This window comes from Mesoplodon densirostris, chromosome 16 (genome assembly GCF_025265405.1).
Source record: "Mesoplodon densirostris isolate mMesDen1 chromosome 16, mMesDen1 primary haplotype, whole genome shotgun sequence".
NCBI lineage: Eukaryota > Metazoa > Chordata > Mammalia > Artiodactyla > Ziphiidae > Mesoplodon > Mesoplodon densirostris.
In genome coordinates, this window is record NC_082676.1 from 63,294,356 (window position 1) to 63,310,737 (window position 16,382).

General features: G+C 47.1%; 1 protein-coding gene across 2 annotated transcripts in view; it reads left to right on the forward strand.

Moving 5' to 3' along the window:
- ANKS3 (ankyrin repeat and sterile alpha motif domain containing 3) overlaps nt 1-16,382 on the forward strand; it is a 30,233-nt gene that overhangs the window by 2,723 nt on the left and 11,128 nt on the right. For both annotated transcript variants that reach the window (XM_060119840.1, XM_060119841.1), the window contains exons 2-6: nt 2,586-2,803; nt 4,983-5,181; nt 5,377-5,498; nt 6,705-6,786; nt 15,472-15,607. In XM_060119840.1, the coding sequence (XP_059975823.1) occupies nt 2,634-2,803; nt 4,983-5,181; nt 5,377-5,498; nt 6,705-6,786; nt 15,472-15,607 (709 nt within the window). In that variant the 5' untranslated portion in view covers nt 2,586-2,633. The remainder of the gene's footprint in view (nt 1-2,585; nt 2,804-4,982; nt 5,182-5,376; nt 5,499-6,704; nt 6,787-15,471; nt 15,608-16,382) is intronic.

The following is a 16,382-nucleotide window of genomic DNA, read 5'->3' on the forward strand; positions in this document are numbered from 1 at the left end:
CTTATCCAGGCTCTGTGACATGGACTGTTCAGCTTGGGGGTTCCCACCTGAAAATTGAGAGAGCTGATTGTTCTCAGGCCCTGCCAGTGTGGACAGGTGGTTCCAGGAAGCAGGGCTTTGCTCTGAACTTTGTTACACTTACTCTGGCCAAGGGCCGACAGATTCTTTGTCCCCCAAATTGGTGGCTTGTTTGTTGTTTGGCCATCTTGGCTGTATCTCATGCTTGGAAGCATTTGTTAGTAGAGATTGACGTGCTAATGGCATCTGTGAACCGCTATGGTACCTTTAGGCCATCTGAACTGGAAGTGGTTTTGTTTTCTCCTCTTCCTTTTCTACACCTTGGTCTTTGTTCTTTCCCACCCAGAGTAGAACAGGAGACAGTTGTTACTCCTGGACTAAGGGTTCTACTAGGAAGCTGATGACTTGGGCTTGATGGGTTAGGATTCCTAGAATGAAGGGCTCTTCATCCTGCTGTTGTCCCATCTTGGGGAAAGTGTCACCCAACAAATTAAGCAGTCTATCCCATTCCCCCTCGTCTCTCCCACATTCAAGGGATGCATAGGTAGATTCCTAGTCAGTTAACACTGGTCACATCCTGGTTTCTGTGTTGGGGCTTTCTTTCCATTTGTTTCAAAATTTGTTTTTAAAATTTATATACAGTAAATTTACTCATTTTGGTGTACAGGTTTATGAGTTTTGATAAATGTATAGAGTCATATGTCCATCAATCAAGATACAGAACAGGGGCTTCCCTGGTGGCGCAGTGGTTGAGTCCACCTGCCGATGCAGGGGACACGGGTTCGTGCCCTGGTCTGGGAAGATCCCACGTGCCGCGGAGCGGCTGGGCCTGTGGGCCAAGGCCGCTGGGCCTGCGCGTCCAGAGCCTGTGCTCTGCAACGGGAGAGGCCACAACAGTGAGAGGCCCACGTACCGCGCACACACACGCAAAAAAAGAGAACAAGTCCATCATCCCCAAATTCCCTCTTGCAGTCCCTTTGTGGGCCCCCCACCCCTAACCCTTATTACCACTGATCTATCCTCCTTTAGTTTTATCCTTTTTTTAATCCTTTTTTTTAATTAAAAAAAATTTTTAAACGCATGCACTTGTATTGTTTATTTACTTATTTTGACCACAGTGCATGGCATGCGGGATCTTAGTTCCCCGACCAGGGATCGAACCCGCGCCCCCTGCATTGGAAGCACGGAGTCCTAACCACTGGACCGCCAGGGAAGTCCCCCCTAGAAAGTCCTGTAAATGGAATCATACAGTAGGCAGCGTTTTGAGTCTGGCTTACATAATGCGTTTGAGGTTCATTCATGTGTTGTGTGTATCACCTGTTTATTTCTTCTGCTTATGGCTGAGTAGTGTTCCATTGTGTGGATGTGCCACTGTCCATTCTGCCATGTGTTTTATTATTTATTTATTTATTTTTGCGGTACGCGGGTCTCTCACTGCTGTGGCCTCACATTGCGGAGCACAGGCTCCGGACGCGCAGGCTCAGTGGCCACGGCTCACGGGCCCAGCCGCTCCGCGGCATGTGGGATCTTCCCGGACCGGGGCATGAACCCATGTCCCCTGCATCGGCAGGCGGACTCTCAACCACTGCGCCACCAGGGAAGCCCTCTGCCATGTGTTTTTAACCGCAGTCCTTGGAAATATCATGTCCCCATTAAACAGTAAGGAACTAGGGGTTGGAGATGCTAAGTAGCAGAGCTAAATTTTGATCTAATTCCAAGTCCAGGGCTCTTTATTTTTTTAATTTTACGTATTTATTTTTGGCTGCGTTGGGTCTTCCCCCCTGCATGCGGGCCCCTCCTAGCTGCGGTGAGTGGGGCCCACTCCCCGCCGCAGTGTACGGGTCTCCCACCGTGTTGGAGCCCCCCCTCCTGCTGCGGAGCATGGGCTCCAGGCACGTGGGCCTCAGCAGCTGTGGCACGCAGGCCCAGCAGTTGTGGCCCACGGGCTCCAGAGCGCAGGTTCACAGGCTCAGTTGCTCCACAGCATGCGGGGTCCTCCCAGACCAGGGATCGAGCCTGTGTCCCCCACATTGGCAGGTGGACTCTCAACCACTGCGCCACCAGGGAAGCCCCAGTGTTCTTTTTCACCACATCTGAGAGCTGATTTGGTCCACTGACCTAATTACCATTTCTCTGCTTCCCATCCAAGAGGTTGTCAGGCTCCTTGAGTTCCCTTTCTAGAATGTGGGACCTGGGGGTCGATAAAGGAAAACATATGCCACAGTTTATGACACAATATGTGCTCCTCTTTTCTGTCTAGTGACAGGCTCACCAGTACTAGCATGATGGAGCTGCCCGAACCATACAATTTTTTTTTCTTTTTGGCTGCGCTGCAGGGCTTGCGGGATCTTAGGTCCCTGACCAGGGATCGAACCCAGGCCCCCTGCATTGGGAGCGTGGAAACTTAACTGCTGGACCACCAGGGAATTCCCGCATACGATATTTATTGAAAGGAAGTTGTCTGGTCAGTCCCAGGAGTTGGGTACATTGGGCAGCAGTCTGTCAGGGCAGTGACTTAGCCACCTGCTGTGGGCAGGCGTGTGACCATGCCGTTTCACTCCGTGTAGCTACCAGAAAGGAAGGACCTAACGACCCCAGTGCCTCCCTCCACAGTGATGTCGGAGCTCAGCGATGAAGCCAGCGAGCCGGAGCTGCTGAACCGCAGCTTGTCCATGTGGCATGGGCTGGGTGCGCAGGTCAGCCGGGAGGAGCTGGCCGTCCCCTTGGATCTTCACACAGCTGCTTCCATTGGCCAGTATGAAGTGGTGAAGGAATGTGTGCAGCGGTAAGAGATCTTGGGAAATGTTCCTTCCTCTTGGATTTTTGAGCTCCATGGTTCAGCTCTCAGGTGGAGCCATTAGGGAGCTAGCGGGGGCCTTGCCTGCAGCTGTAGACATTTAATCCTTGGGTGGATCAACTGCTGCTTCTCTTGGGCTGTTGTCAGGGATGATTTATGCTGGACGCCAATAAGGAAGGCAGTTTTGATTCCGAGGAAGAAAAAGGCAGCTTAAACTTTTTTCATAGGCTTAGAAATTGTTCGTTTCAGGCTTACTTTAACCAGAGTAATTTTATGGTTTTCACTAATTGCAGAAATGCTCAAACAAAACAAAAATAAAGATTGAAAGCAACGCCCTATGGCCTTGTTTCCCCAGAAGCTTCATTTTAATCCCTCCTGCCGCCCTCTCCCCTTTAGCTTCTGCCATAGAGGAGGAGGTGGGGTTATCCCCACCTGGAGGATTGCACCTTACTCACTGCCCACATGCCATTTTCACTGATCTTATGTGCATGTTAGGTCCCCCTAAACAGCACTGCTTCTTAGCGCCTTCTTGTTTGAAGTACTGTTTGATACTCAATGTAATTTTTGGAAAGGGATCCATCTTCTCATCTCTTCCCACTTTGTCCGCCACACTTTGTGCTCACCGTTATCATCTCATTGATAACTTAGAGAAACAACCTATGTCCATACCTACCTGGGCCTTTTCCAGTTCCAGCTTGGGGAGTTAAAGCAGAGCCTCGTGGAAGCCCCGTTTCTGGCTCCCAGGTCGTAGCCATCACTTACGAGCATCTGGCCAGTTGGTACTCCTTTACCGGGCGGATGCGCAGGCGGCACATCTCCCGACAGGGTCACCGCGACCCCACCTATAGTTCTGCTCCTTTAACATTCACAGGCTTTTAAGCCTTCGGGTGTGCTGTTAAAATGAACAGTCCAGAATGGCTCTAGGAAGTGTTTGTGTTCTGATTGGGTTGTGACACCTGCTGAGACAGAGGCTGGTGCACAGTAAACACACACTGGGGACCTGAGGGGGATTTGGAGGGGTCAGAAGGGAGGATTCGGCTGAAGGGGGTTGCCAGAGCCTCAGGGCCGCTCTGCCAAGGGGTGGGGGTGGGGGTGCCTCCCTGTCCACGTGGGACGGCGTGTGGTGAGAATGGGCTGGTCTCCAGGCGGCTCTCCCAGCCAGTGGCTACCCCTGCATTCCTGGGAACAGGACCTGGGAAATGGCTGCCTGGGTCCAAAGCCAGGGTCAGTAAAATGTGCTGGTGAATGGAAACTAATTGTCTGGTGTAGCTTAGTGTGTGTACCTAGGAGAGGCACGAACTGCATGGGTCGACTGTCACTTGGTACCTCCACTGGAGGCAAGGATTGTGGAGGAGGAAAGACTGGGGCGTGAAACAGGCAGGATGCTCCTGGAAGTGGGTCTTACTTCCATCCCCCGACCCCAAACTCTGGGTTGGGAAGCCTGCATTGTTTTTCCTGTGGGAAACACTTTTCCAGAGTTGTAATGGAAATCAGTGAGAAAGACAGGATTCTTTTGTCACGGATTTTTCCAAGAATGTTTCTGTAGGGTGGGACGACAAGGGAGAAATGTCCACTGTCTGAGTCCCCTCCTCTTTCCTCTCCCCTCGGTTCTGGACTAGCAGACTGGTCTGTTGGCGGGAGGTAGACAAGGCTCCAGGTCAGGGTCTCTCGGCCTCGGTACTACTGACAACCTGGGCCGGTTCGTTCTTTGTTGTGAGGGGCGTCCTGTGCACTGTGAGATGTTGAGCAGCATCCCTGGCCCCCACCCACTGGATGCCAGTAGCTTTTCCCTCCCCAGTTGTGACAACCAAAAATGTCTCCAGACTTTGGCAACTGTCCCCTGGGGGAAGAATCTCCAGTGGTTGAGAACCATCTATGTAGCTGGTGGTAGCAAAAAAAGAGAATTGCTGGCCTTAGGGTAGGAGGAGGGTGCAGATGAGAATGAAAAATCAGAGGAGGGAGGCAACCTTGAGGGAGTTTGCAAAGGCAGCTGTCCGGCAAGTGTAGTCACTCCCCCCACTCCCCACCAGTGCTGTCCAGGGTGGCATATGATTCTGCTTCCTCTCAGCACTTCCTGCTCTTTCTCTTGGCCTGGCCTGGCCACTGGCTTTGGTAAACCCCACCTATGAGATGGCTGGCGTGTCTAGCATGTCTTGCGTTTGTTTAGGAGAGAGTTAGATTTGAATAAGAAGAATGGTGGTGGCTGGACCCCGCTGATGTATGCCTCCTACATTGGACACGATACCATCGTGCACCTGCTGCTCGAGGCGGGGGTGAGTGTGAATGTGCCGACCCCAGAAGGGCAGACTCCGCTGATGCTGGCTTCCAGCTGTGGCAACGAGAGCATCGCCTATTTCCTCCTCCAGGTGAGCTACGAGGGCCTCAGGCCAGAAACCTGAGGGGCCCCCGGCCGCTCTGCAGAGACGTGAACCACTGCAGGCCCCTGTGTGCGTGCGTGTGCTTGGGTAATCACTTCGATTCTTTCAGTGTGATGGCTTGGAGGGCACCCACCCTGCGCAGAGGAGATGTGGCCTTAATGAGCATTCTGTGTTCTCTTGAAGCAAGGTGCTGAGCTAGAAATGAAGGACATTCAAGGCTGGACTGCCCTCTTCCATTGCACCAGTGCTGGGCACCAGCAGATGGTCAAGTTCCTTTTGGACAGTGGAGCGAACGCCAATGTGAGGTGATTACGAGGTCTTAAGTGGCCGCAGGAGGGGGGTGGTCATGTCTGACTCTGAATAGGGCAACTGGGGAGGCAGCTAGAGGCTGGAGTGCAGGGAGCCCTGCCTTGGTTTGACAGGCTCAAGACAAAGGGACGGAGGGGACAGTCCTGCCTAGGCGTGGAGGCATGGGGATCGTCCTAGCTTTCTCATGCATCTGTCAGGTGGCATTGTGTGCAAAACTTTAAGTTCTCTGTGCCTTATTTCCTTTATCCGAAAACAGGATGGCAATGCCCATGTCATAGAACTGTTAGAAGAATTACATGTTCTGTCATATAACAGGGGCCTAACATAGTGTGTGGCACTGAATTGACATGCATTAAATGCTAAACCCCTTTAGCTTTCTTGCCTTCTGTATATATCAGGTGAGGTGATACTTTGAGAACAGTCATGAGTTTTAAATATAAGCTGGAAGTAGGGTTGTTGTCTAAAGCATGTCACCATGATAATCCTCTTTCAACCCAGCATTCACCTGACACTGCACACCCTGGCTGCTGTCAGCCATTGTAACACACTGTAGGTTTACAGGCCACTAAGAAAGAAAAAAAATGCTCCTAATTAAAATGCATTTCATTTATTGATATTCTGACTTCAGCGATGCTAAAATGTGAAAACTGTGTGTCCTCGAACGGATGAAAACCAGTGGTTAGCTTGCTTCCTGTCTTCTAGCCCAGGTGAAACCAGTGAGGACTTGGTGGAGGGGGCACTCTGAAGAGGGCGCTGAGTTAGCCGTAAGCAAGCATTAGGTGTAGTGAGGGCGGGAGATGGTTAGTCCTGGAGCTCCTGGAAGGGTTCCTGGAGGATGTTGATCTCAAAATGTAAGGTATCTGGATAGGTGGAGAGGAGGTGCTAGCTGTCTGTGATCAGTGAAGGGTGACAGTTACTTTGTGTTGTGTTTAAGTAGAGATTCAGGCCATAGCAGGGGGGGAAACAGCTAAGAAGGAGTGAAGATGGGAAACAGATTGTCTTAGGAACAAAAGACTAGACCTGGGGTAGAAACCACGGGACTGATGTGTTGATACTCACTTTCTCATCTCTCCCCATTCAGGGAACCCTCTAGGCTTAGGGATGGGTGACTTTGCATCACTGAGGTTTTGTCTGCAGCAGGCAAGCTTCCGCCCCCCAGAGCTTCCTCTGCTCATCATCTGACTGCAGTCTCGATCTTCCAGGGAGCCTGTATATGGATTCACTCCTTTGATGGAAGCGGCTGCCGCTGGCCATGAAATAATCGTGCAGTATTTCCTGAATCATGTAAGTGACCCTGTTTTTTAGCTTATAATTTAGTCACAGCAAGTGAGGCATCATACCACTGAGGAATAAACTGTAACAGAACTTTCTCCTACACAGAAATAACTGCTCTTCATCCATTTATTCAACACATTTTCATTGAGTATCTGTTTATGCCAAGTGCTGAGTGGTGCTTAGGCATTAGGGGTACAGTGGTGAGCAACTATAGACACCTATTCCTGTAATAATTTTTAAAATACTATTATTTGAAAACTATGGAAAAAAATTTAAAACAGTAAATAGCACTCATCATCCCATCACTTAAAAAATTTATATAGAATAAGGAGGCAAAGATCTTCCTTCCTTTTCCACCCACCCCCTGTTCCCCCACAGGATGCCCAGTTGGTTGTTAAAGGGACCCAGGATTTTCCTCTGCTGAGAAAGTACGTCTGTAGACACCTACGAACACATGGCTTTTTGTTTTGAACAAAGTGGGATTCTACTGTGTATTTGATCTGCAGCTTATAAAAAATAATATGCCATAGACATCTTACCCTTGTATGGTATTCCATGCAGTATCCATGCCATAGTTAGTTCAGTCAGTTCCTTATTAGTAGAAATTTAGGTTTCTAACATTCTGCAATTATAAGCAGTGCTCCAGGTAATATCTTGGCACACACAGCTTTAGCACGCATGCAGTTATTTCTGTATGCTGTATTTCTACAAGAGGGATTGCTGGTGCCCACATTTTGAACTTAATAGGTCCTAATAAAAAGGCAATTAGGGCTTCCCTGATGGTGCAGTGGCTAATAAGAATCTGCCTGCCAACGCAGGGGACACTGGTTTGAGCCCTGGTCTGGGAAGGTCCCACATGCCATGGAGCAACTAAGCCCATGCACAACTACTGAGCCTATGCTCTAGAGCCCGCGAGCCACAACTACTGAGAGCACATGCCACAACTACTGAAACCCACATGCCTAGAGCCTGTGCTCTGCAACAAGAGAATTAAATTAATTAAATTAATTAATTTAAGAAAAAAGGGCAGTTAAATTAAAAGACAATAAAAAGATGGGCAAAGGATCTGAAAATATATATCTCCAAAGAAGATACACACATGGCCAATAAGCACCTGGAAAAATGCTTGACACCATTAGTCATCAGGGAAAATGGCAAATCAAAACAACCAGGAAAATAATAATATAATAAAAAAAGACAATAACAAGAGGTGGTAATGACGTGGAGAAATTGGAACCCTCATACACTTCTGTACATGAAAAATGATGCAGCCTCTTTGGAAAACATTCTGGTAGTTTCTCAAACAGTTAAGCATACAGTTACCATATGACCCAGCACTTGGATACATACCACTCCTAGGTATATACCCAAGAGAACTGAAAACAGGTCCAGGCAAAATCCTGTACATAAATGTCCGTAACAGTATTGTTTGTAATAGTCAAACAGTGAAAAGAACCCAAATGTCCATAAGCGGATAAATAAAATTGTTACATGCACACAATGGAATATTAATTGGCCATAAAAAGGAGTGAAGTACTTCCCCGTGCTACCACCTGGATGGACTTTGAAAATATGCTAGGTGAGAGAAGCCAGATACAAAGGCTGAATATCGTATGATTCCTTTTGTATGAAATGTTCAGAATAAGCGTATCTGTGGAGACCAGTAGATTAGTGGTTGCCTAGGGCTGGGGGGAGGTACAGGATTTCTTTTCAGGGCGATGAAAACGTTCTGAAATTGTGGTGGTGGTTGTCCACCATTGAAGTGTAAACTGTAAGTGGATGAATTGCATGGTAGAAGAATTACATCTTAATAAAGTTGTTTAAAAAGTTCAACGGGGGAAATATTTAGTGAGTTCTAACAAATTCCCACTAAAAAGGATCTCTCTCTTGTCCTTCCCACCAGTAATACATGACGATGCCCATTTTCTCACATCCTCACCAGCCCTAGATGTTACCATCGTAAAGTTTTGCCAGTTTGGTAGGAGAAAAGTGGCATCTTGGTTTGTACTTATTAGTGAGGTTGAACATTTTAAAACATATTTATTGACCATTTGTATTTCTTTTACGAATTGTCATATTAATTTATTTATTTATGACTGTGTTGGGTCTTAGTTGCGGCACGTGGGCTTCTCTCTAGTTGTGGCGCATGGGCTCCAGATTGCACGGGCTCAGTAGTTGTGGCTCATGGGCTCAGTAGTTGTGGCATGTGGGCTTAGTTGCCCCGTGGCATGTGGGATCTTAGTTCCCTGACCAGGGAGCGAACCTGCGTCCCCTGCGTTGGCAGGTGGATTCTTAACCACTGCGCCACCAGGGAAATCCTGTTTGTTTTTTTTTAGACTTGTCTATCCTGGATCGTTCTATATCAGTAGATATAAAGCTCTCTTCTCTCTTGTATGGCAGCATAGCACTCCCTTGTAGGGATGAATCAGTTTCCCTAACAGTGGTCTGCAGATAGAATCAAGTTGTATTTGCCACCATGCACAGTGCTGTGCGGGATATCTGCACACATACTTCTCCACACACTTGTGCGACCACATCTCTACAGTTCGGTACTAAAGGTAGAAGTTTTGGATGTAGCCTAAGTACAGCCATAACGTGGATGTTGCCAAATTGCTATCCAAAGAGCAAGTTGTACCAACTTGAATGGTGTCTACAGCAGTAAGCATTATGACTCTTAAATTTTGAAGTTGGGGCTTTCCTGGTGGCGCAGTGGTTGAGAATCCACCTGCCAGTGCAGCGGACAAGGGTTCGATCCCTGGTCCGGGAAGATCCCACATGCCACGGAGCAACTAAGCCCGTGTGCCACAACTACTGAGCCTGTGCTGTAGAGCCCGTGAGCCACAACTACTGAGCCCACGTGCTGCAACTACTGAAGCCCACGTGCCTAGAGCCCGTGCTCCACAATGAGAGAAGCCACTGCAATGAGAAGCCCATGCACTGCAACGAAGAGTAGCCCCTGCTCGCCGCAACTAGAGAAAGCCCACGCGCAGCAACGAAGACCCAACACAGCCAAAAATAAATAAATAAAAATAATAAATAAATTTATGGAAAAAAATTATGAAGTAGTTTAAACATTCAAAATAGTACAGAGATAATATTAATACAACTAATCCACATGAATCCAGAGGTAACCACTATCCAGATGTTGGTCTGTACCTTTCCTGTCCCTGACTATACTCTCATCACACGCTATGTGTCCTTAAGCAGCATGTAGACTTGTTTTATATATTTTAAAGATTTATATAAATAATATATTTATATAATGACTGTGTCATTTAACACAGTGTGGTACATGTAGACGGGGTTCACTCATTTTATCAGCTCTGTATTTATTGAATGTATGAGTACGGTATATTTTCCATTCCTTTGTCAGTGGACCCCTAAGTCATGTCCACCTTGCTATTGCTATCAGTGCTGCAGTTAGCATTTTCTACCTGTCCTCTTGAGCACATGTGAAGGGATTTCTTTAGGAGATCAGGATGTGTTCTTCAAAGCAGAATTTTGGGTGTGTAAGCTGGGTGCATCTTCACTAGAGAGTGTACCTTGCTCTCCCCCGTAGGTGTCCCAGTTTGCACACCTCTGACAGCGTTTCATAGCTTGTGTCTCCTGTCCCCTCAAAACCCTTGGTACCTGCTATCAGCTGAGTGGTCTCTTGTTGATTTTTGCCTTTCCCTGATTTCTCGTGAGGTTGAGCATCTTTTCATATATCTATTTGCCATCTGCACTTCCATTTCTGAACATAATTATTCTTTGAAGGTAATTCTGCTCACACGAACTAGGCCTCCTTAAGACGTAGCAAAGGGACAGATGTTGATGCAGGGCAGGGAGCCCTGGCTGTGAAAAGCATAACTTCTGCCTCTGAGCTTAGAGCCTGATCTTAAATAAGGTAGAACTGAAGACCATAAGGGACAGTTACTGTTATAATTTTTTAAAAGGAAAATGTATTAGAGAATCAGACTTTTGATCATTTATGTACCGTGCAGATTACACCCTCACTTGGTGCCTTGACTCTCCGGCTGGGTCTGAGATTGTATGTGGGCGACTCATATGTAGGGAAGACAAATTGTATTGGATTTATTTTGGAAAATTTTCTAAATTTTAAACTTTGAAACAATTTCAGACTTAAAGAAATGTTATAAAATAGTACAGAGAATTTGCGTACTTTCGCTGAATTCCCCAAATGTTAACATTTCACTTCATTTTCTTTATCAGTCTCTATATACCTATTATCTTTTTTGGAACCATTTGAAAGTAAGTTGCTGATATAATGCCCTTTTCCTCCTAAATACTTTTTTTTTTTAAACCATTTTCTTTTTTTTCTTTTTCTTTATTTTTTGGCTGCATTGGGTCTTTGTTGCTGCGCACGGATTTTCTCTAGTTGTGGCAAGCAGGGCTTCTCATTGTGGTGGCGTCTCTTGTTGTGGAGCATGGGCTCTAGGCGCCCAGCCTTCAGTAGTTGTGGCACGTGGGCTCAGTAGTTGTGGCTCGCATGCTCTAGAGCACAGGCTCAGTAGTTGTGGCACACGGGCTTAGCTGCTCCACGGCATGTGGGATCTTCCCGGGACCAGGGATCTAACCCATGTCCCCTGCATGGGCAGGCGGATTCTTTACCACTTTGCCACCAGGGAAGTCCCTCTCCTAAATACTTTAGTATGTTTTTCCTAAAACAAGAATTTTCTCTTTCATTATCACATACAGTTATCAAACTCAGGAAATCAACAGTGAGCCTCCCCCAGTGCACTAATCAGGAGTGGAAGGGGCTGGTCAGTTCTGGTGGTTGCTTTTTGGCTGATGGGCCGGGTCATTCCTTTGCTAGGGAGGCCGTCTGGCTGGCCCTGTGTGGAAGCTCCTCATTCCCTGCAAATTTCCTCCTGCTCAGTCATGGGTGAGCCCACCCGGTCCCCTGACCTGGTCCCCTGACCTGCCCCCCTTAGCCAGGCTCCACACTTGGAGGCTGGGCACCCTGTGCTCTTTGCCAGGGGAGGAAGGGGCTGCAGCCACTTCCCTCATACCCCATGTCCCTCCTTCCAGTAGGACCATGTAGGGTGGGCTGGGCCTCTCCTAGGAGGGAGCTGAGGGTGCCATGGCCTCCACATGGGGAGTGCCCCCAGCCATCACGCTGGTTCACGGCCTCTCAGCTTTGTGATCCCACCTTCCTGTCAGTTAAAATGAACTTCCATCATGTTCTTCTCTAGTTACATATTATGTACATTATAAAATAGAAAAACAAAAAAAATTTAAAGGATAAATAAATTGATGGAAATTCTAATATTTTCTTCCCTCACCTTTGGAGCCTTCTTGTTGTCAGTTCTGTTTTCTTCCTCACTAAGGAATAGTGTTACTACTCTTTTTTCCCTTTAGTATAATCTGAAGTTGTAGTCTTCCAGGCTTAATAATAGATATTAGGGCCTCCCTGGTGGCGCAAGTGGTTGAGAGTCCGCCTGCCGATGCAGGGGATACGGGTTCGTGCCCCGGTCTGGGAGGATCCCATATGCCGCGGAGCGGCTGGGCCCGTGAGCCATGGCCGCTGAGCCTGCGCGTCCGGAGCCTGTGCTCCGCAACGGGGGAGGCCACAACAGTGAGAGGCCCGCATATCGCAAAAAAAAAAAAAAAAAAAAAAAAAGATATTAGTGGGGCTTCCCTGGTGGCGCAGTGGTTGAGAGTCCGCCTGCCGATGCAGGGGACGCGGGTTCGTGCCTCGGTCCGGGAAGATCCCATATGCCGCGGAGCGGATATTAGTTAAAATCCTTCAGGGACTTCCCGGGCAGTCTAGTGGTTAAGACTCCACGCTTCCAATGCAGGGGGTGTGGGTTCAGTCCCTGGTCGAGGAACTAAGAAGATCGCACAAGCCCCGTGGCGCAGCCAAAAAAAAGAAAAAAATCCTTCATTAAAGATGGTTTTGTTTTTCTGGTTGAAACCTTTGGGTCCTTCTATCAAACTGAAACTAGAAATTATCTTTTTTTCAGCTTTATTGAGATATAATTGATATACATCGCTGTTTAAGGTGTACAGCATAATTATTTGACCTCTATATATCATGATATGCTTACCACAATAAATTTAGTTTATATCCATGATCTGATATAGATACAAATATCTATATACATATGTCTCCTTGTGATGATAACTCTCTGGATTTACTCTCTTAACAGCTTTCCTATATAACACATAGCAGTGTTAACCGTGGTCATCATGTTGTACATTACCTCCCTAGTTTCTACTTACAACTGGAAGTTTGTGCCTTTTTAAAAATTTTCATTGAGATGTAGTTGATGTACAATATTATGTTACAGGTATACAAAATAGTGATTCACACTTTTTTAAGGTTGTACTGCATTTAGGGACTTCCCTTGCAGTCCAGTAGTTAGGACTCCGTCCTTCCACTGCCAGGGGCCCCGCTTCAATCCCTGGTCAGAGAACTAAGATCCCGCAAGCTGCGAGGTATAGCCAAAAAAACCCAAAAAGTTATATCCATTTATAGTTATAAAATATTGGTTATATTCCCTGTTTGTACAATATATCCTTGTAGCTTATTTATTTTTACATAATAGTTTGTACCTCTTAATCCCCTACCCCTATTTTGCCCCTCCCCCCAGGATGTTGTGCCTTTTGGCCACCTTCATCCAATTTTCCCTCCTGCCACTCCCCTGAAATGATCTTTTAAGGCTGAAGGTTTCATTGCTGATTTCTAACCAGAGCTCTGGAAAGTTGGGGATTATAGAAAGTAAAGCTCAATTAGGCTCTTGTACAAATGCGGTTTTTTTCCTACCAGAGGGAAGTGTGATAATCACCTTCTGTACTGGGCTCAACCAAGACTGTCAGTTGATCATAGTTTTCTAAAATAGGGGGAAAAAAGTACATATGTAAATATTTACTATACAAGCGATATATACTTGCTATAAAAGAATTAGAAAGTATATTTAAGCAGACAGAAAGCAAAAATCACTCATAATACCATCACCCAGAGATAGCACACATTAACATATTGTTGAGTGTCCTAGTTTTTTTTTGTTTTTTTTTTTCCGCACCGTGTAGCTTATGGGATCTTAGTTCCTCGACCAGGGATCAAACCCAGGTCCACGGCACTGAAAGCCCGAGTCTTAACCACTGGACTGCAAGGGAATTCCCAAGTATCCTAGTTTATTATGGATAAATATTTTAAGTCAAAGTGGAATTCCATTATACAGAATGTTTTGTAATATGCTTTTTTTCTCTTAACGATGTCTTGTGCACACCTGCCTAGGTTTGTACGTACACTTGGCCCCGTCACGAAAGTGGGTGGGTGGTGTACCATTTTATGTGTTCTTACTTATTTCACTAATCCCCTAGTGAACTAGTTCTTTTCAGTTCTCACTATGCTAAATGCTTCAGGGAAGATCCTAAATGTTAGTGTATATCCTTCATTATTTCCTGAGGTTAAATTCCCAGAAGTGGAATTTCCGGGTTGGAGGGCGTGCACACTTTTCAGGCTTCAACTATCTTGCTGATTTGCCCTCCAGAGCATGGGCTCGTAGTCCCACCATCAACTATGAGGCTGCATGGTTGAAGCTTTCAAAATGGAAAGCTTATTGGGCTTTTCCAGTTTCAAAAGTAAACGTGCTCATAGTAGTAAATTTAGAAAATATAGAAGATTAGGAAGATGTGAAAAATCCCCATTATCTTACTGCTTAAAAATAATACTAACAGTTTGGGCATATTTCCTTCCAGTATTGCTTTCTGTATACTTTTTTGTTTTGTCGCAGTTGTAATGTATATATACAGTTTTGTATTGTGGTCCTTTTAAAATCTTGGTTATAATTTTGTTATTTGTAAATACCAGCACTTATGGCAGTAACATAGCTGACTCTCCACCCACCTGAGCATTTAAGTTGTCTCCAGGTTTTTGTTATTGCAGATATGTGGTGTGGAAGTGGAACTGTTGTGCTGAAGATGATAAGTACTTTGTAGGGCTTTGGGTAAAAGTTACCAAATTCTGTTTCAGAAGGGTGGTGCTCCCAATCTGATTATGGTTTTTAAAGGCTGGCCCTCCAGTTTTCTCTGTTTGAAGAGAGGTGCAGCAAGTGGGACACATGCTCCCCATTCAGTGTGTGTCTGCAGCGTCAGAGCCAGCCGGGTGCCCCCGACTCTTGTCACTAAGAAGTGCCTTCCCGGGGCTGCCCTGGTGGCGCAGTGGTTAAGAATCTGCCTGCCAGTGCAGGGGAGACGGGTTCAAGCCCTGGTCTGGGAGGATCCCACATGCTGCGGAGCAACTAAGCCCGTGCACCACAACTACTGAGCTGGCGCTCTAGAGCCCACGAGCCACAACTACTGAGCCCATGTGCCACAACTACTGAAGCCTGTGCACCTAGAGCCCATGCTCCACAACAAGAGAAGCCACCTTAATGAGAGGCCTGTGCACCGCAACGAAGAGTAGCCCCCGCTTGCTGCAACTAAAAAGAAAGCCCGTGCAGCAACGATGACCCAACGCAGCCATAGATAGATAGATAGATAGATAGATAGATAGATAGATAGATGATAGATAGATAGATAGATAGATAGATAGATAGATAGATTGCCTTCCCCACTTTCTCGCAGGGATGTGGGCTTGTCAGGAAGATGCCGGTGCCCTCCCTCTCCTCCAGGGTCTGCAGCCCCGAAGCGAGGCTGCTTTGTGGACAAGGTTCCTAACTCTTCTTCTTTCACAAACTTTCACAGGGAGTCAAAGTGGACACGAGAGACCACAGTGGAGCCACAGCCCGGATGCTGGCCAAGCAGTATGGACACATGAAGATTGTGGGGCTGATAGACGCCAACTCACCTTCTCTGCCCACGAGCCTCTACCGGAGCCCAGGTACCTGCGTCTGCGGCCAGGCCTCTGCTGGCGTCCCCTCCTCCCCTTTGGCTCCTGGAGCCTGGCTAGGACCGGGGCTGAGGGGAGAGGGTGTAGAACGTAGGGCGGGACTGCCAGGCTGAGGATGGGCAGGACAGGGAGGAGGAGGGCAGCTCACAGAGGGGATCGCTCTGGTTTTTCTTTCTTGACTTTGCTTGTGCTGTTTGTCTCCGTGCAGGTGTTCTAATTTTTTTTTTTTTTGCGGTATGCGGGCCTCTCACTGTTGTGGCCTCTCCTGTTGCGGAGCACAGGCTCCGGACGCGCAGGCTCAGCGGCCATGGCTCACGGGCCCAGCCGCTTCGCGGCATGTGGGGTCTTCCCGGACCGGGGCACGAACCCATGTCCCCTTCATCGGCAGGCGGACTCTCAACCACTGCGCCGCCAGGGAAGCCCCAGATGTTTTAATTTTATGTAGTCAAATTCATCTGTTTATTGCCTCTGGGTTTTAAGTCACAGAAAATCTTGCCCTATGCCCTGGTTGTACAACAAATTGCCCATGTTTTCCTCTAGTATGTGTATGGTTTCATTTCTCCATGTAGATCTCTGATCCATTCACAATGTATTTTCGTGGATGTTTTTTTCCAAATAGCTGCCCCGTTGTCCTAGCATCATGTGTTTAGAAGTCCATTTTTGACCTAGTGATCTTTACCATATATTCTGAATTTCTGTTTGCATTCAGGTCTGTTTCTGGACTGCCTGTTCTGTTCCACTGGACTCTGCACACACAGACCCACAC